General features: G+C 38.1%; 1 protein-coding gene across 3 annotated transcripts; it reads right to left on the bottom strand.

Annotated features, from left to right (window-relative positions):
• Positions 1 to 6,370: 6,370 nt before the first annotated feature.
• Smp_084400.1 (sporulation protein rmd5-related (glucose-induced degradation protein 2)) lies at positions 6,371 to 23,982 on the bottom strand (the record flags this gene model as incomplete). 3 transcript variants are annotated; one of them, XM_018799338.1, is made up of 8 exons in its annotated part: positions 6,371 to 7,062; positions 10,456 to 10,631; positions 13,079 to 13,473; positions 15,514 to 15,680; positions 18,539 to 18,639; positions 21,331 to 21,549; positions 21,591 to 21,724; positions 23,767 to 23,982. In XM_018799338.1, the coding sequence occupies 8 exons, from the start codon at positions 23,954 to 23,956 to the stop codon at positions 6,999 to 7,001; spliced, it is 1,446 nt and encodes a 481-aa protein (XP_018651138.1). The 3 variants fall into 3 exon arrangements, with proteins under 3 accessions (XP_018651138.1, XP_018651137.1, XP_018651136.1); XM_018799337.1 differs by having other exon boundaries at positions 6,999 to 7,065; positions 23,767 to 23,956; XM_018799339.1 differs by lacking the exon at positions 6,371 to 7,062 and adding an exon at positions 8,151 to 8,355 and having other exon boundaries at positions 23,767 to 23,956.
• Between the last annotated feature and the right edge of the window lie 1,516 nt (positions 23,983 to 25,498).

The raw sequence follows: 25,498 nt of genomic DNA, 5'->3' as shown, positions 1-25,498 counted from the left end.
ATACTGGTACAAAGGGCACCGGATACACATGCGCCACACAAAATAATGAGAATGGGAGAAGGAAGAAGATGCGTATATATAAAAGAAGGAAAAAAAGAAAAGGAGAAGAGTAGTGATGGGGGGAACTGAATATACAACCAGAAGAGCTCTCTCAGTTAGGATAGTTATAGTCACTCTTTATGAAGAAAGTAGAAGAAGGTTACAGCAGGACCGCCACTGGCTTCTATTCTGAGCCATATCTGATAATGTCTCTAGCCACTGTGTTGCACCATCTCTCGGACCCCAGCCAGGGAGTCGTGAACGACCAACAGAAGCTAGCCCTTTGCAGCTCTCTTTCATACCACGACACCATGTCATACACTGACCTCCTCTCCGCTTTTTCCAACCAGTCCCAGAGTCGGCAAATAATGCACGACGTGGAAGTCTCTGGGACGACATTCGTAAAACATGTCCAAGCCACCGAAGTCGGTGTTTCAAGATGGTGACACCAATCCAATTATCGTCTCTGCGCCCGAACACACGATGCCGAACCTCTGCATTACTAACATGGTGTTACCACTGTATGTCAGCAATCCTTCGGAGACAACGATGATCGAACACAGAGAAACGTCTAACATCCTCAACTCGGAGAGGCCAGGTTTCACAAGCATAGAGCAAAACTGCTCTCACCGACGCGTTGTAGATCCGACCTTTTACAGCCAGACTAACATCACGAAGGCGCCAAAGATGGCCCAGATTGGCATAAGCCGCTCTGGCTTTCATTATACGTGCATCAATCTCATCACTCACGCCCCCACCAGCACTTATATAGCTACCTAGATACACGAACTTCTCAACTACTTCAATCTGCTCACCATCCAGGGTGAGTACAGGATGAGAATCCTGCCAGTCTTGTAGGAGTACTTTGCACTTGGAGGGTGCAAAGCACATACCGTACCTGCGGACACTGATTGCCAACTGACTAAGTGCGGATTGCATGCTTTGGGCATTATCGCACAGTAAGACAATATCATCCGCATACTCAAGGTTGAGAAGTAGTTCTCCAGGCAGCAGATCCACACCGCCATTACTTACATCCATCAGAGCTGTTTCCAGGATGTCGTCGATGGCAAAGTTGAAGAGGAATGGTGAGAGTGGGCAACCCTGCCTAACCCCACTGCTCGAATGGAACAAGGGAGAAAGGTGGTTGTATGCCCTCACTCTGCCTGAGGTGTTCGTATACAGGGCCTTTAAGATGTTAATGAACTTCTCAGGCACACCCTTCTTCAATAGACAATCCCAGAGAACAGTCCTGTCCAACGAATCGAAGGCAGCCCTGATATCAAGAAACACTACGATTGTTGGCCTGCGATAAGTATGACGGTGTTCTAACATTTGGCGGAGGGTGAAGATGTGATCAATGCATCCTCGACCAGAACGAAAACCAGCTTGCTCCTCGCGAGTCAATCGTTCTCGGGTTTTAAACAACCTACGAAGAATGACAGAAGCCAATAGTTTGGACGCAATCGGAAGTAGACTTATCCCCCGATAGTTATTACAGGAACAACGTGAACCCTTTTTAAAGATAGGGACGACTATTGACTCATTCCATGATGTTGGAACACTTTCTTGCTCCCACACCTTTGCAAACAACACAGTCAGTTCCTTAGCCAGAAAGTCACCACCATCTTTAAAGAGCCGGAGGTAAGTAATCTGGGCCCGGTGATTTGTAACGTTTCAAGAGTTGGAGTTCCTTGCGGACTTCCGCCTCGTTTGGTGGATAAGTCGTCACCGGCCATGGGGGGCAGGACAAGCTGGTTGATGTTGCCGGAGCAGCAGGCCAGTTGAACTGCCCTTCGAAAAATTCCGCCCATCGTCCAAGACGTCGAGAGATGTTAGTGATTGGCATCCCGTCATCCTCCTAGATTGTTTCACTCACACCAGACTTCTTGCTGCCAGTGGCTCGGATGAGTTGGAAGAGCTTCCGGCAGTTACCAGATGCAGCTGCTGCTTCCATCTCATTAGCACGCTCCGACCACCAGGCTTCTCGGTCCTTACGCAAGCTTTGCCCAATTTCATTACGTAACAGCCTTCGTTTGTGGTCATACTCACGGTCACCTGGAGTAGACCGACGGGCTTCCATCAGTTGTAAGGAACCAGAAGAAACCCAGTGCTTGTAAGCGGGACGTTTCGCGAAGCCGCAAGCGGCTTTACTCGCCATTTTCATGGCGTCGTGGAGATGCAACCAATGCTCATCTATACTTTTCGGTGGGATGGTAGCTAGCCTAGAAGCTAGCTCCGCTCGATACTTACTTGCAACAGATGTTGCAACCAGTTTACTAACATCGATCCGTTGATGGCGATCAATCCTTCGGCCACTGAAAAGTAAGGTGAGATTGGCGCAGACCAGGGCATGATCAGACTCCAGATAGGTACTCCAAAAGGAGCGGCAGTCTTGTACACAACCACGCCAGCAGTAGCTGATCGCGATGTGATCAATCTGAGTCCAGGCTTGGGATGCAAAAGGAGGACGCCAGGTAGCACACCGGCGATGACTGTGCCGGAAGTTAGTGCTAGCCAGAAACAGGTTGTGGTCTGTGCACAGTTGCAGCAAACGGTCCCCGTTATCTGTCCTGCGACCAACAAGTCCCCATCGGCCACCTAAACGACTCTCTTCTGTGCCTAGACGCCCGACCTGTGCATTCAAGTCTCCGGCTAGTACTACAATATCTGTCGAACGCGCTTTCTGGAGAAGAACTGTTAACTGATGGTAAAACTCATCCTTGATTGCATCCGGGCTGCAATCTGTCGGGGCATAGGCGGAGATGACGAAAAGACACCGATTCTCACGCCGATTTCTTCTCACTTTGATGGAACTTTCTAATCTAACAGCACATAACCGACTGTTAATGGGGATCTAATCGATTAGTGCTGCCTCAGCTCTAGCGCTTAGTGCGACACCAACGCCTGCAAGACCAGACGAAGATGCCACAGGGTCCCCGGATAAGCGCACGTGAAACAAGCTTTTCGAGGCGACAGATGGAGAACGAATTTGTAGTACTTCACTAGAGTCTTGAATACGCGTCTCGGATAGACAACAAACGTCAACATTAAGACCTTCCAAAGACATAGCCAGCCCTATCTGTTGTCCGATCTGCATTAGTGTGCGAACGTTGAAGGAAGCTAGCTTGAACGGCGTATGTGGTTTCAGAAAGACTGCTTCAGTATTCATAATCGGTGGAAGCAATCACTTTCAACCAGACAGTGACTGGAGATCGTTTAGATAGGACAGATTTTCCACCAAGAGCGAGCTGCTGCATAAGTTGAAAAGTAAGGTTACACAAATTGGGGATTAAAGGGGGTGAAAAAGCGACGTAGTAAATAATAATAATAATAATAATAATAATGGTAATAATAATAATAATAGTGTAAATTGTCTTGCTTCTAATATGAGCGAGAATAGTATCGTCAATAGAATTCATCATTTCATTTATTTGTGTGTGGGCTGTGATACTGCCTGGGTGCCCAAACCGAAGCAGTTGGTTTTCTTAGGGGGCCACATCCCGAACCTTTGACCTGAAGGTCTGATCCACAAGGCAGTGGAGCATCGTGAGGAGATGCAGTCCCATGGTAGCCAGTAATCAATGATTGATTCGTACGCCATTTGTTCCCTCAGGATACTGGAGCCCATGTGCACCATTGGTTTGGAATCAGGGTTTTCCAACTCCCCTAGGTGGATGCTTCATATCCACCAACCCGGTTAGAGCGCCGGACATTCGCTTTTCGTCCTCTCAATTTCGTAAACAACAGTAATGCCACGAGAAGGCAGTGAGTAGGACTTCCCTGACAGAGGCTATATATTCGCTGGCCATGTGAGAGCATTTGGAGAGGGAGAGCGGACTCTCGCCACTCTCGGCCGTACCAGGGCATTTGGGGCCAGGTCATCTGAGAAGTCCAAATCGTTTAGTCGCATCCAACCTGTCTATTGTATTCCGTGCTTCCCCTCAGATGTCGAGGTCTTCATAATTTAATCGATTACCAGAAGAAAGAGGAAGGGGGAGAGTAGACAGCCTTGTCTGACTCCGGTCCCTACTGGAAATACATCTGTCAGCTGTCCTCCATGCACTATTTTGCACTGCAGTCCGTCTTATGACTTCCGGATAATGTTGACAATCTTCTCAGGAACTCTATAGTGTCGAATAAGTTTCAATAGTGTTCTCCCACCACACTGTCAAACGCCTTCTCTTAGTCAATAAGTTGATGTATAGTGACGAGTTCCACTCAATTCATTGTTTCACGATGATTCGTTGAATAGTTCATTTCAATTTTTAATACCATTTAAAGCATAACTTAGATCTATTAGGATAGCAGCTTTCTTTTAATTCAACACAAACAATTCTGATTTGTAAAATAAATGAATTTCTAATACGCAGTATCACTGAATACCCCCAAATGCCCTGGTACGGCCGAGAGTGGCGAGAGTCCGCTCTCCCTCTCCAAATGCTCTCACATGGCCAGCGAATATATAGCCTCTGTCAGGGAAGTCCTACTCACTGCCTTCTCGTGGCATTACTGTTGTTTACGAAATTGAGAGGACGAAAAGCGAATGTCCGGCGCTCTAACCGGGTTGGTGGATATGAAGCATCCACCTAGGGGAGTTGAAAAACCCTGATTCCAAACCAATAGTGCACATGGGCTCCAGTATCCTGGGGGAACAAATGGCGTACGAATCAATCATTGATCACCGGCTACCATGGGATTGCATCTCATTAAGATGCTCCACTGCCTTGTGGACTAGACCTTCAGGTCAAAGGTTCGGGGTGTGGTCCCCTAAGAAAACCACCTGCTTCAGTCTGGGCACCTGAGCAGTATCACAGCCCTCACACAAATCAAATGAGATTTGTGAGGCGCATATTTATCTGGTGCTTCCTTGTACCAATATTTATGTGTTTAAATAAAATAAAATAATCACTGAATACTGAAATATAACGATATTATTAACATGATACAACTGAATTAATTGAGTAGGGCAGTGAATCAAGGTGTCTTAAACTAAATAGTGTTCTATTAGTTTATTATGGCTTTCATCATGAGTTTATCACACGTAAAGAACCACTCAAAGCCGTGGCACATTAAACAACTGTTTCCCCACAGTTTCAGACATTTTAGTACTGCTAAATTATGCACTACACAGAACTGAAAACTATACCCTCAGGGCTAGAAGAGAATAAGGTACATAAAATGCGTAAGAAACAAACACAAGACCAACATTGTTTTTGGAATGATAATATGGAAACTACATTGTTTCGAAATTATAGCGATTTTATGCTCTCATCAAACTTATAGTAGATTAGATAAAAAGCATCAGTCACAAGTGTAAGACTAAGTAGTTCACTGTTAACTAAATTAAAAATTTAATATTAATAACAAGTACTACATCTTAGTACACCTGAAATTATTTCGCTGTTAGCAAAGGTAATCACATTTATATATAGTGTAGAACAAGATAAGTATTGTGAAGATAAAGCATCCTAAACGAAAGTTTTATATCTAACCATTTGTTTTGAAAACTCAAATAATGATGGGACTTATTTGACCTCGTCGACAGTATCATAAATGTTGTCAATAATCAATGTGACTAGTTACAGTTATAACTAGTTTGGAAGTGCTCACTCCATTTACCATTAATATCTAGCTAGGTCTATGTAACCTGAACGCCAGAAGAGTGTTTGCCTTGTGTATGACCTTAATAGGTATGTTGTACATTTCAACTGAACTATATCAAAGGTCTATATTATTCTAATTACTTAGTTACATTAAAAGCAGTACGAATTACAGCCTCTGATAATATGCGATTAAACGATATGAAGTTATGTAGAAGTTGCTTTATAAATCAATATAAGTACTAAAAACTAATGATGCATGTAGACAAACATCACTTGAAAACAGAAAAATGTAATCCTTCCCCGTAATGGAATTAACAACTGTAATTTTTTTCATTTTTTTAAGCTGAGCTGTTACATTTTACAGTATATTCGAGAACTTATGATTTCGGGTAAGTTTTTCACTTAGATGTGTGTGACAACGAAAATATAAACAACTTGTTCAAATTTCGTAAGTTAGGACATTAAAATCCATAATGATATAAACATTTATTGATGAAAAAGATTAATTCGCTGGACTTTAATATCATGAAAAATTAGATGGATCACTAAGTTACATAACAATCTTGCTTTTAGACTAAAAAAACTAGTTCATTCGTAAACTAGACAGAACTCGGTATCAATATCAGAGTATTATGACAAAAGCATTATTCTTTAATTATGGACACGCTTTCTTCCAAAAGCCAGTCACATAAAACTGTACCCAGTGTAAAATGTAAACCCGTCCATTTAAGAATCATGGAATATATATTTATATATATATGACGAATATATAGGTTTATACTTTAACAGCTGTATTTTGATAGTAGAATAAATTGAACTCAAAGCAGAAAAAACAAGACAATAATAAAAAGAACAACGATGACAATAAGCTAGTGTTACAATGACAAAATATAAGTTAAATTGTAGGCATATATATATATATATATATATATATATATATATATATATATGAAGAGATGTGGAGTGCCTCACACAATTACGACATGGCAGGAGAAATAAACAAATACTTGTACACAGCAGCTTGTCTATATGACTAAATGAAATAATCCGAAAAGAAAACGATACGTGTAACTATGAAATAGATCTAATCAGTTAACTGTTTCTATTTTTGCAATAGTCAAGTAAAAACTTTAATAGGAGGCGGATGACAGGAAGACAGCTTACAGTGTAATAATACAACAGGCAATATCTGAGTAGTATTTCATGTCAGCATATCACAATACAGCTTCGTTTATATCAATATATGAGATTTCGAGCTTGTTATAGTATATTTAATATATATGATACGCCAGTGTGATGGTGTGAGCGTAGATAAGTCTATACAAACACACATAAGACGTTGATGACTTTTCTTTAGAATATCAGATCCAATACTTGATTTTTAAACGTCTCCACAGGACAGTAAGGACATTTCATCCTACTGTTAAATAAAGAAAATATTTTATAGTAAAAATAAAACTAATAACAGAAAACGTTTAGTACTGCTAGTAAGAATAACTACTTACAAAAATAAACTTCAGTAAAATTTCTAGATAACATATAGTACCATATCGATAGTGAAAGCTACTAGTAGAAAGTTAAGATGTCAAATCTTAAGATTTGAATTCTGGCGATAATAACAAATTAAAATGTAGTTACATTTTGTGAAGGAGTATTGAAAATCCCGGAGTAGAATCTGTCTCAGAGTAACACAGCTACAACAAGAAAAACTTATATGTAATAACTGTAGTTAATTAGTTGAATGAAAAAGATGGTTAGTAGACTAAAGGATATTGAAGACAACTGAAAATGTTAGCTCGATTATATACAGTGTTCATTGACATCAACTTGAAGGTTACGTTGTTCAGTGCTTGGGATAACGTATGCTTTCTTGACAAATTTTAAAACATATGCCTGTATTTATCGACTCAGAGAAAGAGTTTCTCGATCCAGCTAATATGCCGAAATTGAAAAAATATCAAGGCATTTGATATATTGAATCAATTAGTATACTCCAACTCGGTTGATCAATAAACTCCTCACTCAGTTTTTTTCACTCGAGTAGCTGACGGGGCTCGTGTATAACAACAAAAAGACTACACGACAGTATTTTAGAAGAATAAAAGGATCTTTAGATAAGTAGATAATCTCTCAAACGTTACAGATGAAGAGGTTGAACTTAAACAACACATTTAAAGCATGGACTTATAACTAGTTGTCACTAGTTCAATCCAAAAGTAACCAGAAGCTCTTGTATAATTCTGTTATTTCAAGTAGAGGGAGTGAGCTCGTGCGACGCTTTTATTAGGCAATTGCTTTACGGTCGAAGAAACTTGGAAATGTTAGATCCCAAGAACTCATTTGGTAAATTTATTATTTTTGTAGTTTTATTTTAAAAAATTGAATTTCTTGTGTTTGCACCAGAAGCGCTCATTTTCACTTTCATGTCGTGTTTCCCACCTGGGAAAATCTTAAACGCTATTGGTTCGTTGAATCTTTTAGTATGCTACTTGTAACGCTTTCCAAGGACAATTTTATGCGGTATATATACGTTTGATTTGTGCCTGTTTTGGTTGCTTGTGCTTCTGGCTGCTTGCGGAATATATTTTATCACTTTGGACTTGGACTTCTCACTCTATTTAGCGGGGCTGGGATGCATCAGAATAGTTAGCTTATTGGTCAATGGTCGCAGAGTCTTTGTACCGTTCTCAGATCAGGGAACTCGTAAACGCTTCAAACATAAAAGAAACTATACAAAACTTGACAACCAGAAGAGTGCTTGAGAAAAGTGGTTAGTGTGAGAAAGCTGCATTCAAATGTATTTCATAGCCTGATAAATAATGAGAATCAGTAAGATAGACCGACCTTTTCATTCCTTAAGCTTTAGACAAACATTTAATCTACGAATCTAATAATATAATTATGCGGTAACGATAATAGAATTACTTGAAACAGTCACTTCTTAGCACACTTGCAACAGAAAGCTATAGCACACTCGTCACTCACTAACTTTACATTGAGACTATCCGATAACATCTGGATCCACTAGTCACTGAGATTTTAATAACTCCATTTGGAGATTGATGGTACATCGACCTAGATTACTGTAACACAGAAGTTCTTCATTAAACAGAATTTCTAAACTGGGATTTTTTCTGCCCTTTTAATAAACCAGACTAAAGCGTGGCACCAGTCCACGGACTCATCGACTGTTGGTTTTAAACATGTTGGCAGATGCAGACTACCTTACTGGGATCTGTGTGGTAAATCTAATCAGCGGTTGGCGACATTGTTGGACATCGCTCAGGATTGGTCACAGTGACACATATGTATTCAATCTTTATCTTCTAGATCTTGAGTTCCCGTAATCCTTCATATGTACGTATTCATCCCTTCCTTTCGGACCGCACTTTCAAGGCTTAGTTATTCTCATTGTTACAGTAATATTCCAACTAATTTGCTGTTTATTTTATAAATTTTACTTTGCCATGTTAATGTGGTAAGGTAACTTGGGATAACTATATAGTTGTGTTTAGCTCTATGTTGATTACGACTGGTCGACATTTTGCTTCACTTTGAGATTGAGTGGACAATGCTCCATATGGAAGGCTTTACGCAGAAATATATAAAAAAGTTTTTCAACTACTGGAATTAACTTATTCAAATTTATTCATTAACTACATAACAGTAAACATTATGGAAAAACTTACGTTATCTGTAGTCATTTTTGCTTAAATAGCTCTGATATCAAGTATAAATAGCATTAATTTGTCAGTGAATTATTGAATAAAAATTATTTTTATTTACTTATTTATTTAAACACATAAATATTGGTACAAAAAGCACCAGATAAATATGCGCCTCACAAATCTCATTTGATTTGTGTGAGGGCTGTGATACTGCTCAGGTGCCCAGACTGAAGCAGGTGGTTTTCATAGGGGGCCACACCCCGAACCTTTGACCTGAAGGTCTAGTCCACAAGGCAGTGGAGCATCTTAATGAGATGCAATCCCATGGTAGCCGGTGACCAACGATTGGGGCATACGCCATTTGTTCCTTCAGGATACTGGAAACCGTGTGCACCATTGGTTTGGAATCAGGGTTTTCCAACTCCCCTAGGTGGATGCTTCATATCCACCAACCCGGTTAGAGCGCCGGACATTCGCTTTTCGTCCTCTCAATTTCGTAAACAACAGTAATGCCACGAGAAGGCAGTGAGTAGGACTTCCCTGACAGAGGCTATATATTCGCTGGCCATGTGAGAGCATTTGGAGAGGGAGAGCGGACTCTCGCCACTCTCGGCCGTACCAGGGCATTTGGGGGCTATGCTTGGGTGGAAGTTCTACAAGCGTAGAATGGAACTAATTGAATCGAAATATTGTAACTCAAATTTTTCACGGACAGCCTAAAGTTACAGTAGAGCTAAAGGCTACTCAATTATTTGTTGTACAAAGAAATTTTGATTACATCCCACTGATATTTGTGGTTATTAGCGAAACACGCCTAGGAGACCAATGTTTTTTTCTAGATTCAAATTTCTACTATTTGTTGTTTTCGTAAAGGTTGCCGATGAACTACAAAGGTTGAACCTTAAGGTGAGGATGTGATTTAGAGTTATGGTTGAATCTAAAAGACTAAATTGAGTAGAAAAAAACCAGGGTTTGGGATTTTTAACGATCAATCCAAATATTTTTTCATCTCTTAATTTTACCAAAATCCCATAATAATGGGATAAATTAGCAGCTTTCTTAAATTACATTTTAAAGAATTTTGGTTAAATTTCTAAAACTATACGGTATAGATTTTAAAAAATGGGATGAAAATATCTAACCTTTTATCTCCACTAGCCAGAGAGTTGAATGCATCTCGTGATATAGCATGACCACACGTTAAGCGCACAGGTCCACCTCCACTAGCACCATCATTCGACTCAGAGATTACTTCTTTGATAACAGGACAGTGGAAGATATTATGGCGGTGGGCGCTGGGATCCAGTTTAACAGCAATCTGTGACAAGCAAACATGGCATATTAACTTATTTAAACGGAGCATGGATATTTTAGAATATTCCCGATAATGCACAGTATATATTTTTAGACACTAGAATGGAAATTTTTTTTTGTTTTTTACATAAATCGTGAGGTTTGGGAATCAGACAAAAACACAAACTTAAAATGACACATAATGGTGTATCGTATAATGAGGGATTGACGAAAAACAAACATTTTGCAGATTTTATTAAATCACACTTCAGTAGACAGAGAGATCAACATTCAGTACATAGTTTCAACTGTAACTAGCTGATAGAATCAGAAAACAAAATTACACACGTGTTAATTCTAAAAGAATAATTCTCATGACCTCGTTTATTTATTTGAACAACATACAAGTTTAGAACAACAAAGTAATCGAAATAAACGTGACAATAATAAATATAAAAAAATTTATTGACCTATGACAAGAGGAAAACCCAGATTTCAGTGTTTATTACGAAAAAATCATGTAACTTTAATTATTGACAAACTAATATATGATACGACGAAAAACTAAAGAACAATCATTTGCTACATATCATAACGACCATAACAACTTGATTTCACACCATTTAAACAGGCCTAATGTACAAGCAGATTATTATTATTATTATTATTATTATTATTAATGGGTTTATCCAATATTAAATGTTCAGTACAATTTGGAATTCTCAACACGAAGTATTTTGACAAGTTTTTTTTCATAAAACAGGAAAGAGGGAAAAATCGTTAACTGCACTCATGAATTCAGTAAATAAACTATGTGAAATCAAATGAAATGTTTTTTTTAATAATGCTATAGCTTGTGGCCATGTGCTCTATTAATATATAACGTAATGATACCGCCAATTAGAGAACAGTGATTTATCGACCGGATCAACGACGCGTAAACCCGTACCAGCAGTCTAAAGTCCTTATCGGTCTTTCTTCATGCTTAGCCCTACCTGTTAGAGTTCAAAACACCAATTTCAGCCTCTGAGATATGGATCATGTGTTTCAAACATACTAGGTTTATATACAAACCAAGCAAACCACATCACACCATAAGACAAGAAATAATATTTGCACAAGATCTAGCCAAAAGTGGTTGTGAATGTGGGAGACTGTAATTAATAGACTGGGCATAACTCAAGAACGATAAATTTCATAACAGTCTATGTGTCAAAATAAAGTTTATAATAAGAGTAACATGAATATGCATAGCTTAGCTACTTAGTAATTATACAACAAAAATATATGTATCGTATTGGTCCATAAATAGTTTTCAAAAGTTACCATTCATAATTCTCGTTGGGATATAACAAATAAGAATATATACAACTACTAATTAGAAACATGCTCAAGAATACAAGTTATTGACTAGGCCACCATTTACAACCTGTTCGTCACATAGTATATTTGCTAGATAAGGTACTGTAAAGTTTTTATACCGTTGCTGGAGTGCATAAATCTCAATGTACTGGCGTTTCGTTCTATCAGAAGATATACAAGGAGAAAGATGTGAATGAAGTGGACGGTTAATATCTGATAACACTTGCCACGAGTTCGCAGGATTTTAAATTTCTAACCACAGCCGTATTCATAATGACCTCTAAAGATTCACCACACACCCTGCCAACTGCATTCAACAGTCTCCTCAATACAATAAGATCTTTTCTCACAAGCCCGGGAGAGAATAAAAGGAGACAGTAAAGAACAATAGGTAATATACAAGAATTAATAAATAATAAAAGTAAATATCGAGTAATGTCAAAACCATGTAACCTCTTTATATAATAAGTCAGACGGAAGTCTTTTTCGATATCAATAAAACATGAGAAGATCAAGAGACTTACTTACTCACCTACGCCAGTACCCCTAGTGCAACAAAGTCTGAAGACTAAGATTCTTCAAGAGAAATCAGAAAGAAAACTTACACCAAGATAAATAACCTTTGACACTCTTCTCATTACAGAATCTTCAGTAGTACAAACGTGATGGGATTCCAACAGGGTGCTCAAGTGTTGCTGATAACACAGTACAGTTATCTCACAATTGGTAGTGATTGTAGCGTACGTGAAGCCTGATATCAATAACTGGTATCACTGACCTTCAGATCAAACAAAAAGCTTTTCTGCAAAACAGGTTGGTATATTAGTTGAAGCGGTCGACAACTTGATTCGATTACTATTACACTGCGTAAACATGCTTAGCATCAGTGTCGGCTACAGTAAGAACGTAGCGACTAGATTGAGGTTAGAACAAAAGTCAATTACGGCACTGACTTTATTTATTGTGTAGAAGTATATAAACAATCTGTTTAGCCCAAAGAGTGACAGTTCGAATGGTCAACTTGATAATATATTGATTCTAGATGTTTTACCATGTTAGGTTTAAAATTATTACAGAATCACGTTACATAATCACCATGTGCAAACTCACTGGTAACATGTCACCATCCAATGAACTGTATTTACTGAGGCAAGCGATGGCACGTTGTAACGAATGAAGCCGAGTAAGTACACGACATCCGGAGGAAAACGCAGTGAGTAGTGGATCAGTGTCTGATAAATTTAAATGATAACAGCAAGAGGCCTTAAACAAATTTGCTGCTTCTGTCAAAGCATTGCTACCATCTGTCTTGTGTTTAGTTGTTACAGGCGACATTGAGAGAGAATATTCACCATCCATTATACAAACATCTTCAGAAGTCTTGGTTACTTGAGAGCTTTCAGAAGACATTTTTGTGGGGCTGGTTGGCAGGGCCAAGTCAGCATACGGAGTATCCTCTAGGCTACGTCCAATAAAAACAAGACTCCCCATAAGATGTTCAAAATCTACAAATAAGTAATTCACAAATTGTTTTACGAATATTTTGGCCTTATAATCACCAACAGAATAAATTACTGAGAAGAAGAGTACTTTAAAAACTGTTTGAAATAGAAGCTGAAGAAAGTACAAACAAGGTTTGACACAACAATCTGAATACTTCAAATATGTTAGCATAAATATAGTGAATATCAAACAAATCCCATACTTCTATCCAGTTATCGATGGTTAGCTACACCATTCATAGACTTACACAAATATACACGAGGATTGCTTTTACAGCTGACAATAATAATAACAAATCCAAAATAAACTAAACATCAGACGATATTTAAGTTGGACTAAATTTATACATCCAACTTCATAAGACTTGAGTCGGCAACTAATAGATAATGAAAAGTTTAGACAAAGCACACAATAGATCAATTTCTTCAAACATCCGTAGACGATAACCGTTAACAACTAACCAGATAAAATGGGAGTAAAATGTCACCTATGATCTCCACACTTTGTTAAATTAGTCAATGTAAGCTAATTTTTGTTGTTGAATATTAAAAATTACTAGGTTTGTTCTTTGTGAACACAATTGGAGATGGTGGTGCCTCAAAAATATCATCTAATTAAAGTTTGTGGGTTTACGATACAAGATGAAGAATAAGTAGAATGGTCTACGCAATTATGAATAAGCTATATTGCTCAACCTATAATACTTGTGACATCTACAAGATAATTAAAGTAATCCACTTTGTCACAGAATGAAAATAGGAACTCAGCGAATTTTCGACGAAATCATTAAATTAAGTTGTACACTCGTATTTATAGTTGTTTGGTAATTCCGACTCATAAATTATTTTCATCCTCGTAGTCCTCTTTAACCCCCTGATTGTTAAGTAACCACTTTTGATATATGAGACTTCGAATCACTTTATGATGTAATCTTTTCTACTTTTTATAGACCAATATATTTACCGAACAATTATAAATACGAAGTTACAGCTTAAGCGATTGATTACGTCAAATGTTTTCTTCGTTGAATTCTCTTTATTTAATGACATCTACAAGATGTTTACCAACTGACTAAGGTTAGTATATGGTACTAACGAGCCTACACAATATTTTGTTATCAGATAACGCCATCAATAACTTGACCTTAATTTGATCTACGTTTTGTGATTCCTTTTAAGGTACATACAAGCACGAAGATCATTAGTTTATATACTCTACTTGACATGATTGAACATGATATGATGAGCATTTTCTCAGATGTGGTCATCATAACGTATCTTAGAGCAGACAGTTGATTGTCTTCCTTTCAGATCATCTACCCAATTTAACAACTTGGCTTTATCTACAAATCCGAATTGAAGTTTCTAATGAGCTCTATGGATGGAACTGTAGCCTTGAATTATATATTGCGTAGCCCTAACCACTTCGGTTATGAGACCAAACATATCCCCTGTAACTGGCGAGTATATATAGTATTTACAGAACAAAAGTAACTACATTAGTATGTGCAGACTACTAGAGATGTTTAACCGTTCATTAAGTGGGGATTTAGAATTCGCTACGGATAGTTAATGATTTATTCACTTGAAAGATAATAACCCGAACAAATTCCACTACTTGACTGATAAGTTAATAATAGCTGAACGTTAGCGTAGATTTAACACATCATGAAGATTCTCGCAGTAGTTCGTCTACGAGACCTCTGATAATTAGTGGTACGCTGTTGGAATACTTCAGGATAATCCCATTTATATTTTTATCGGTGTCTTAAGTGAATCTAATACAACTGATATCTTAAAGTTAAAATAGTGAGTAAACGGTATGAGTATCAAATAAATTACTAATACGACTGGGCAGTAAAATTTACTTTCTACTCTAATGATCGACTTGTTATTAAAAAGACAAATGATCAAAACAATAAGATAATCTGATGAAGTATGGGGAGATACATGATGTGATCGACAACAATTCCTATTTTTTATCTAAATGAATACTTTAATGAAATGGAACACTTATACAGCAATAACAGACTTTCTAAATACCTGACGAGTAATCAGATGCAAAAGGAACCAGCTGGCGAGCACTTTGAATCACGGCAGCTGGATCCACAGGTTCTTTTTGTATTGTAGACAAAAAATCAAGTTTGGCTAGACAATATTCTAACTGCTTTGCTTTGTCTCCAAGTTCCTCTCGATTATTTGATAACCATCTATAAAATAAGACAATCAACTCGTCAATAATTTATGTTGAAAAATTTTTATACGATGCTTACATAAAATGTGCATACGTATATCATGAATAAAAAGTGAAATAGGGTCAAGTGTTTGAAATGTGTGTGGCTCGTCAGAATTCATGAAAAATGGATAAACAAAGTATCGTTAAACGAAGCAACACTTTGTTGTGTGAAACTACTTATACACTCAACATGTTGGTTAAATGATTTCTGGAACAGTTATGTAGATTGACCTGTGATTGCATGTCAGGAGTAAAATGTGTCAAACGCCTGCAAAGTGTATAAGTTTAGCATTGGGTGGCAAAATCTCAACTTGGAAGGAGGGGGAAAAGCAATCTTAACCAGCCTTAACCACAAGAATACTTATTTACATACTTACGCCTGTTACTCCTCATGTAGAAGCACAGGCCGCCCCATCAGCACTCTCCATCCAACTCTATCATGGGCAATCCTTTCTGGTTTTTTCCAGTTGCTATTCATCTTTTTCATGTCTGCTTCCAATTCTCGACGTAGTGTGTTGTTTTGCCTTCTTGTTTTCCGTTTCCCTTCAGGATTCCGAATTAGCGCTTGCCTCATGATGTAGTTTGATGATTTCTGTAATGTATGTCCTATACACTTCCATCGTCTTCTCATTTCCTCTCCAGCTGGAAGTTGCTTTGTTCGCTCACACAGTAGGCTGTTGCTGATGGTATCCGGCCAACGAAAATTCAGTATCTTAAGTAGACAATTGTTTATAAATACTTGTACCTCTTAGATGGTGGTTGTGATAGTTCTCCAATTTACAGCTCCGTACAGTAGAAGTCTTGACGTTCACATTGAAGATTCTCACTTTGATGTTGGTTGACAGTTCTTTTGAACCCCATATGTTCTTCAGTTGTCGGAATGCTGTCCTTACTTTGCTAATCCATAAGAATAGCATTCAAACATTTACCAACCAAAGTAAATCAACCAAAAGTTTTAATTCGAAAATTACCGAATCAATGTTTATTTATAAAATAAAGTGAATACAAGACTTTTGTTTACTGGTATACTAACTTTTGCAGATAAAGATAGATTACTTACTTTTTTATGATTAAACAAGAAAATAAAAGTTGTAATTTTTATTTGTATATCACGACTTTGTAATGCCACTTTGTTTACTAACAGATTTCTAAATCACAAAAAATTACTTAGCCATAATCAATATACAGCATAAAACTTGACACAGTAGATGAATGGGAAAATGATTTAGAATATTGTTATAGTAATGAGAATAACTAAGCCTTGAAAGTGCGGTTCGAAAGGAAGGGATGAATACGTACATATGAAGGATTACGGGAACTCAAGATCTAGAAAATAAAGATTGAATACATATGTGTCACTGTGACCATCTTGAGCGATGTCCAACAATGTCGCCAACCGCTGATTAGATTTACCACACAGACCCCAGTAAGGTAGTCTGCATCTGCCAACATGTTTAAAACCAACAGTCGATGAGTCCGTGGACTGCTGCCACGCTTTATTTTGGTCGCCTCTAAATTCTTCCCAAACCACTTCTGCACCAGCTAACATCTTTCGTCATCCCCATCATTCTGCCAGTTTGTCAAGATGAGTTTTGAAACAGATATCAATTCAGTAGATGGCACAGAAGTCCACTGGTGCTTCCTAACCTTTTGATTCAAGTCAATGACCAATATCACTGATGCACTTGCAGCAGTTTGGATATCATGTCAAAATTCACTTTGTCAGAATCATCTTCTCCATGATCCACCGAGTGCTCAATTGATTCTCCCCTAAATGGAATCTTCACCTTTCATTTTAAATTGAGATCTAACAGATCTCCCTATTGTGGCTTTTCTGTGCCCAGTAAGACGTAGGCAAACGCGTGCTCCCATTGGTAGAGCATGATCACAGTCCAAGCATGTGCTGCTCAAGAAGGTGTGGCAGTCTGTTATTAAGCATCTCTAACAATGGGTGATGGAGGCGTGCTCTGTATATGTCTACCGTTGTGTGGACATTGGGGACTGGCAAAATAAACAGTATCTCTTTCTCTACCCAACGTTTATGATTGCTAGGAATAAGCGGTTATGTGAGGATAATCTCAGGAGACGATCACTGTTATCTACTTGCTGAAAATATCCTATGCTAAAATATCCACATTTTTTAATTTGTTTTCAAATTCAATGTTATATCAACACCGATAGGGCCATGAGAAATTTCCGTTGACTCTTCAGATACACGAAGAGCAAATGGGTTTGGTTTGTTATAGTAGTTAGGTGACATGAGGCTTGTACCGTGGATTTAATAATACGACGATTAGCAAGGTCGAGAATAATACAATTATCTAGCATCGCGAAAGATGAAGAAACTGTACTGTTATCGTTGGCCAGTAACCTTTATTGATGAGGCAAAGTTGTCTCAGTATTGAGGTGAACAAAAAACAGACGTTTATAAAATACTGATACATCTTTGAATACAACCATAAGTTGATAGACACCTTATGAGAGCTAAAGCTGACAATATTGTCTACAATTTACGGCTAGATCTTCAATTTTGAAAGCATGTCAATTACATTTTAAAAAGTGAGGAAGTGTATTTTCACCATATTCTTTTCTTAAAAGGCATTAATGTAGCGAAGTATAACATATGACTGGAAAGTTATATGCTAGTAAATGGATCTTTGAAATGCTGAGTAACATTATTTTGGTTTTGCAAAAGAGTCTGGTGCTTTGTTCAGACTCAACTTATAGTAAGGTTCCCGTATTCGAAAATCCAAATTAAATGAACAGCAAATGTAAAATGGAGATAAAGTAAATGATTCCTTATATGAAAATGATCACAAAAGTCACTATTACTTTCTCGCTGGATCCAGCTCTCCTCGTTGTGTAGATGAAACCAGATCACTTAGCTCCTTAAACTTTTCTAATCCTATATCTTCCTGAGTAAAACCAAAATTCTGTAACATTTAAAATAAATTTAAGTGAAAATATTAGTTTGTTAAGTAAAGAGCAAAACTGAAGTCATAAAATTGTTTATTTTCAAACAGTAATGTGGTAATGTAAAATCCGTAACAGTGAATCAACTGTGGCAACATATTGCAACTTCATAAGGCAAAAATTACTTGGACTTAAAAAGTACAATCAAGAGGAGATCCATATCCATACATTACTCTGGTGTTTCCTCATTTGCAGATAGATCTTTTGCCTTTTACGAGAGATTTCCACGAAGAGGCACAGTACAATGAATACAATCAGGGGAAAATCCATATGAAAATAGTGACTATATTGAGCCATGTGATTGATTCTCATATCATCTGGAGTCTTAGACTACTGATTTTTAACAATCCGAGGACCAAAGTAAATCAGTATCAATTGCCTTAAATAAATAAGACTAATCTGCTAGTGCTACATCGTGATCTATTAATGCCTAAGGGTATTTCGAATACTTCCCTCAAAACATGTATTTCGACTGAAGGTAAATAAAAATCTATGATACACATTACATGTTCCAGTTATTTCAGCGCAACTAGAAATGTTTATAAACCCCCCATGTCAATTATTCTAATTACGCCTGAACTCCTATAGGGTTACTGCTGATCTCAAGTCTGAGTAAAAAGGGAGAATCGGGTGAGGGTTGACAACAGCACCTCGTAGAAAAAGAACCTCGTTATAATAACGTTGACCAGGGAAAGCCAGTTAAACCTACTAGACTCTGGTCTGAGAGTCGAAAGGTCTTCATATACAAAAATCATGATGTTTCATGTTAAAACAGAGATTCTTCGGAAGCCACAGGGTTGTCACCCCTTCTCTGAACCAGGACAACGATAAACAGGGAATGGAATTCCCAAACGATGTGGAGGACCAGAAGGTCCTTCAAATAGCCAGAAAGTGAGAAGAGACATGGTTCTGCTTAGGATAAGTAAAACGCATTGGACACAAGCTGAACATAAAACAAGATTTTCAGGAGAGCTGTTGTTGTATTCTGGTCGTGAAGGGGAAGACGGTTCACACACAAGGGGTTGCATTGGTGATAAGCAGAGAAGCAACAAAAACGCTTATAGGATGAAGTACGCACATCTCAAGGATCATTAAAGCACCTTTCGAAACAAAGAGAGAAAAAGTTACAATGAATGTCATCTAGGGCTATGGACATACGAATGATGATAACGAAGGTGATGGGGACCAGTTTTACAAATCTACGTTTAATTTGCTTACGGTCCTTAGTGTTTTGGGCCTGGTGGGATGAGTGTACGAGGGTCTATCAATTCAATATTTATCATATCTTCACACTCCAACAAATGTTAAGACGCTGACAAACTTATTGGGGGTCAACTATTGTTGTTTCTTGATATGAGGGCCGCCTTTGATTTGTTGGAAAAGATTGTTTTCTAAGAGTGTCTGCTGAAGAATGTTGTTTATCAACATCTTGAAAGCTGTATAAACAAACGTCTTAGGTAGAGTGAGGGCATAGAACCATTACCTTCCATTTCGCTATTTCAGTTGTGGAGTTAGCCAGGATTGCCTGATCTCATAATTCCTTCTCAACTTTGCCATAGATGACACTGTGGAAACAGCTCAGGTGGAAATACGTAGCGGTAGTGTGGATTTTTCGTCTGGAGAAAATCTTTTAGATCTCGAATATGAGTATGGTATCCTCTTAATGTGCGATGATAGTAAAGCCATGTAATTTGCACCAAATCAGTTGATAATTAATATCCATGGGTACGAGATACACTTTGCATCCCCTAACTAAAAATTACTTTTACGAAATGACAGGAGTCTATGTCTACGATTACTCTTGATGGTGAGCAGTTAGCGTGAGTGATGAGATCAACCTACATATAGTGAAAACCAAAGAGACCTGAGTCAGTCTGAGTCATTTTTGGTGAAGTCGTGATGTAAATCTCGCTGCAAAACGTCGGGCTTATGTGTCATTGAGAGCGTTTCTAGTCTATACTTGCAAAACTCTGCGTCTCTGAGTTGAGAATATTCGGCGACAAGCTGTGTTTGACCACTATTGTCTTGAAAGGCTGTTGATATCCATTGGAAACACTGTCAATAAAGCTGAGGTTCTGCAACGTATGTTCGGACGCAGTGACGGAAACTTAGTCAGTATCACTATCTTGAAGTATCGGCTTCAGTGGCTAAGGAGTGTCATGGAGATCATTCTACTGACTCCTAAACAGTACATGATTTGCCGACGCTAGGACGGAGTGGAAAATAACTGTCGGTTTATCACATGGCGTCATGGTACGAATTAAATCCGTCAGTTCATCAAACCCCTCTGATCGGGGTTGCAGAGATTATGTAACTCAGAAGCTTTAAACGTTAACCAGACAGATCAGAGTAGAAGCCAATGATGACCCTGACGTACTTTTTCTACATTTTTCATAAAAATAAAAGGAATCCGTTATATGAAAGTTTCTTTCGGTTGGATTTTAACTGAAATGCTTTCCTCATTACATACTACTCCCATTCATTTATTTTTATTCATTCGCCTGCTTTGACTGCACTCCTTCGTCTATCTCTAGAATTTCATTTTCTCACCTGTGTGGTGCCTTTTTATTTTGGTGCCCGGTTGTGCGTGTTTTAAATAAATAAATACATAAATAACCAATTTATCGGTATGTTATATAGCTACAACTTACATGCATTAGATCAATGGCCAGAGATTCATGGCCTTCACGAAGTAAGTGTTCGATGATGACCAACCGCAACAGATCATCTGGAGCTTTAGTTGACAGAGAATCTTTGTATAACGATGATGTCTTTAGAACAGGTTTTATTATAGATTTGGTGGTTTTAGATTCTTTCTTCTCGTGATTTGTAAAATAGGTATTAAGATGAGAAAGTTCGTCGACAAAACTCTAGACAAATGTAATAACCGAAAATCTGAAAAGATGTTTACCTTGTCTACAAGTTTTCCAAATTTCGAAATGGGCAGGTGGATATCACGGTGAGCTTTTATGTAATCTGACAATTTCGACTTTACAGTTGATACAAATAAGCCAGTGTGTTGCTTGATATCCGTATCACTATCAGCTATATATAATGTGGAAAAATAGATAAGTGTTACTTACACAGTTTAAATGTGTCATTATGGAATGAAACATACACGTATAATCCCAAAACGTCATGACATATAATCCGGAAATACAATACTGCACACGATCTCAGTTGCTACCCTGACATGGTGGTTGAGCTTGTTTATCGTGATGACTCGACCGAGCTATAATGCCTGGAACATATGTCCCTTTAGGTCCTATTATATTAGGCAGGTCGGTCGGAGAATGGCGAAACTAGAACAAGCAACTAAGAGTCTGAGGGCGAAGTCGTGATGCTGACTGCAGAGGGATGTGGAATTTATTTATTTATTTGAACATATAAATATTGGTACAAAGGGGCACCGAATACATATGCGCCACATAATCCACTTGATTTGTGCGTGGGCTGTGATACTACCCGGGTGCCCAGACCGAAGCAGGAGTAGTAATAGCAAGGTGTTTCCCTCTAACAACCGGCATCTGCAGCGACGCTGCCTTTAGGTCACAGCTCACTTTACTCAACGGACTTGTCCCGGTAGTAAGGCCTTTTGAAGTGTGGAGTTAACACATCAAACACCGCAAAAAGGCCGTGCGTGACCGGCTTTAAGCAGCTGTTCATTGGTCTCTGTGGTCACGCTCCCGGGTTGCTAGGACTATCACTAATTCAGCTTCTTAGCCAAATTTCACAAGAAATATCCTTCAACTGTGTGGGTAACTATAAAGTGACGACCGCCCTTATACCTCTACCAGCATGTGAGATCACCTTGTTGACGATCGAATCCTTTGCTTACCTCCCGGTTATTCTCCCATCCCCACTACTTACCTTCCTCATATATATTTTTATTGCTACGAGCCACCAGTGCCAATGATTTGAATTCATGAAGTGTTATTCCTGGTCTCCTGAAACCACACTCTAAACTACGTGTTGGTGTTTTTAATGTTCGAACCTTGTGTCAGACAGGACAATAAGCTTTTTTACTATGACTAAAATCTTGCGCCATTGATGTATAGTGCGTCTACGAAAAGCGCATACAGATTTCATGCGCAGTCACTAATTTGACTTTAACTTGTAAGTATAAAGGACCGGAGCGATTTACCCTTGGAAGAGCCTACTGTTACTTTCTGTGACCTTGCAGGTGTAGATAAGGCATCAATTTTGAAATCAGAACAGGTTATGTTAAAGCGGAATCCAATAGACAGTAGCGTGTGCGCTGGCCGGCTAAACAGAAGAGTAAGTACTGGGAAAGGTAGGGACATATGCCGTTGCCGTTTAGATGTTTCAGCCTCCCCCCCCACTGGTTGCAGCTCGGATGAAATCAAAAATAAATTTCCTAGGAAGCCTTCCAGCTTCTTTCAAAAAGCTAATCGCCCTAGTATAATAATATTAATGACATGTTATTTTAATGCGCACGTAAGTAGATTTAACCAAACGGAAAGGCACTTCGGCGGATCTTAAGGTGTTGCGGCTCCGCGAAAAGACAACAGTGTTTCTTTTACAGCTCTGCTCAGATAACTATTTCTGGCAAACACCTACTTTAAACATAAGAAGGAAAATTGTCTGACGCGGCGAACTTCACAGCGTCGCTACATTTACTGTTTCTAGTTGTGTAAGTATTAAGATGGATGCAGTATGCTTGTGGATTGACTTGCCGGCGGCCCTTTCTCCTGACATACAGATGTGATTATGACTACCAATGTAATAACTACCTCTATTTAACGAACTTTGAACTTATATTGACTAAAATATATTAGAAATTGAGGATTCGGAACTAAAAACAGTATATTGCCTGCCACATTAAGTAACTGTATGACGGATTCACAAACAAGCGATAATTCGACGAGGGAAAAGCTCCACTATCTAAGGATGGGACTTCCTTTGTGTAAATTCTGCTTTCACCTATTATTTTTTATCAATTTTCTTAATTTCGAGGAATAAAGTTCTGGTCATGCAAAACTAGATTAACAGCCAAAGTGGAAATGCAGACAGAAAATACGAGAGATGCACTTGTTTTTCAGGCAGACAATAACTCGATCTATTACATCTTGTCAACATTGTGGAATATAACTTGCCATTTTGAAGTACAGACTGAAGAGAATCTAGTTGTGATTCTAGTAAACTAAATGTCCTCTTTCTGCATTCGTCAAAGTTCGCTAATTTTTCTTCTATCTTTGACAGTTCACCGTCGATATTTTCCAACTTGGAGGAGCAATTATCAATCTTACTACACATTGAGAGGCGCTATATTCATTTTATGCGCCTTACAACGTTCAAACTTTGTCGTATAAATTTCGAATAGTTGTAGATGGAACAGATGCTTTTATATAACTATCTTGAGTTTTTATCGGTAAAAAGCCACCTGATTCTTTAGGTTAGAACCGTTCTATGTGGAAATAAACCGATGTAAAAGAATTTTCGCAAATTATCATCAAACTTTCGAACTTTGTTGGATCGTAACGGCAGATGGTCGATCTCTCAGGGTCTGTTGCTGGGTTGCAGGAAAGAGTCTGTTGCTATAGAGGAATACAATACTCGTTTTAACCTTTCATGTACTTGAAATTTGGTGATTTATTTACTACTATAAGATAAAGTAATATTGAATAACAGTAACAAATCCAGAAAGAATGTATATGATGGATCGCTCCACAAATTATTTACTAAAGAATTTGGTTATAATGAAATTGAAGGCTCAGAAATCAAATTATCGAGCTCACTGAACTCATAACTACCACGAGCATCCTACTTCAATACCTTCAGTAATGCAGCAAATTTCAAGCCCTCCCTCCTTGAAAATTACCAACAGAATGTGCTGACATAAGTAGGTTTACATGCAGACGTATGTGTACTTTCCCATGTATTAACTAAATTAATTCCCTCAAAAGTGGAACTTAGTGTGGAAAGGCAAAATTTAAAAATGACACAGGCACTCAGGGCTTGAAAACGCTCTAGTTCGTATTAATGTTTGAAGCGAAGGATATAGATCCACTCAAATCAGGATTCAAAGACGAATGGGTCGAAGATATATTTGGGAGCTGTCGATTTGCTGAGAAGCGCCTTCTTAAGGCCGACTAGTAGTTGCAAGGGATGCATAGCACAACGTACCCACGGGTTATCTGGTGCGGATGCGCGACGGAGAGTCTTCAGCTACAGTGCGCATAGCAGAACTAAAGAGGTCAATATCAATTTTGAAGACTGATATCGCTATTTATTTTGGGGATTTACTTATAGCTACAACTGAATCTGTAGTGATAAGGAGTAATTTTAGCGATTTTATAAGTCACATACATTTTTCTGTACTCAATGGATTGCAACCTGTCTAAGATTTTTCCACCGCTTCACGAGCCGTTCTGTATGTTAAATATTTTCAGTTGTTTGGGTCTTAGATTACATAATGCTCTGGAGAGAAATTGCATGATATCATATGCTTTGTGGCCTGACGTATTTAAATGGGACGGTGTGCATATTGCATCGCAGGTAGCAATGTGTGAGTCCCTTTTAACTTTTAAAATGTGAAACTGTAGTCGGTTAAGGAGTACAAGATAGATATACCACTTCAGTACTATATATGTCTGCTTTGGAGAGATGCACTCTCTGTTAACCTTATTAATTGTTTTGCTAATAATCTCTTGGATCATTTCAACTCCCCTAGGAATTGTATTGTTGAATGATGGTCTAAACTGCCATTAGTGCTACTGTCTTCGCTGCTATAATAATAGACTTAATTCCAAAATTGTAGAATTGTAATTGTGTGACTATCTAATCTATGAGATGTCA

This window comes from Schistosoma mansoni, chromosome 3, assembly GCF_000237925.1.
Source record: "Schistosoma mansoni strain Puerto Rico chromosome 3, complete genome".
In the NCBI taxonomy this organism is placed as follows: Eukaryota; Metazoa; Platyhelminthes; class Trematoda; order Strigeidida; family Schistosomatidae; genus Schistosoma; species Schistosoma mansoni.
The sequence above is the reverse complement of the archived record's forward strand: the minus strand, read 5'-3'. Positions and strand labels throughout refer to the sequence as shown.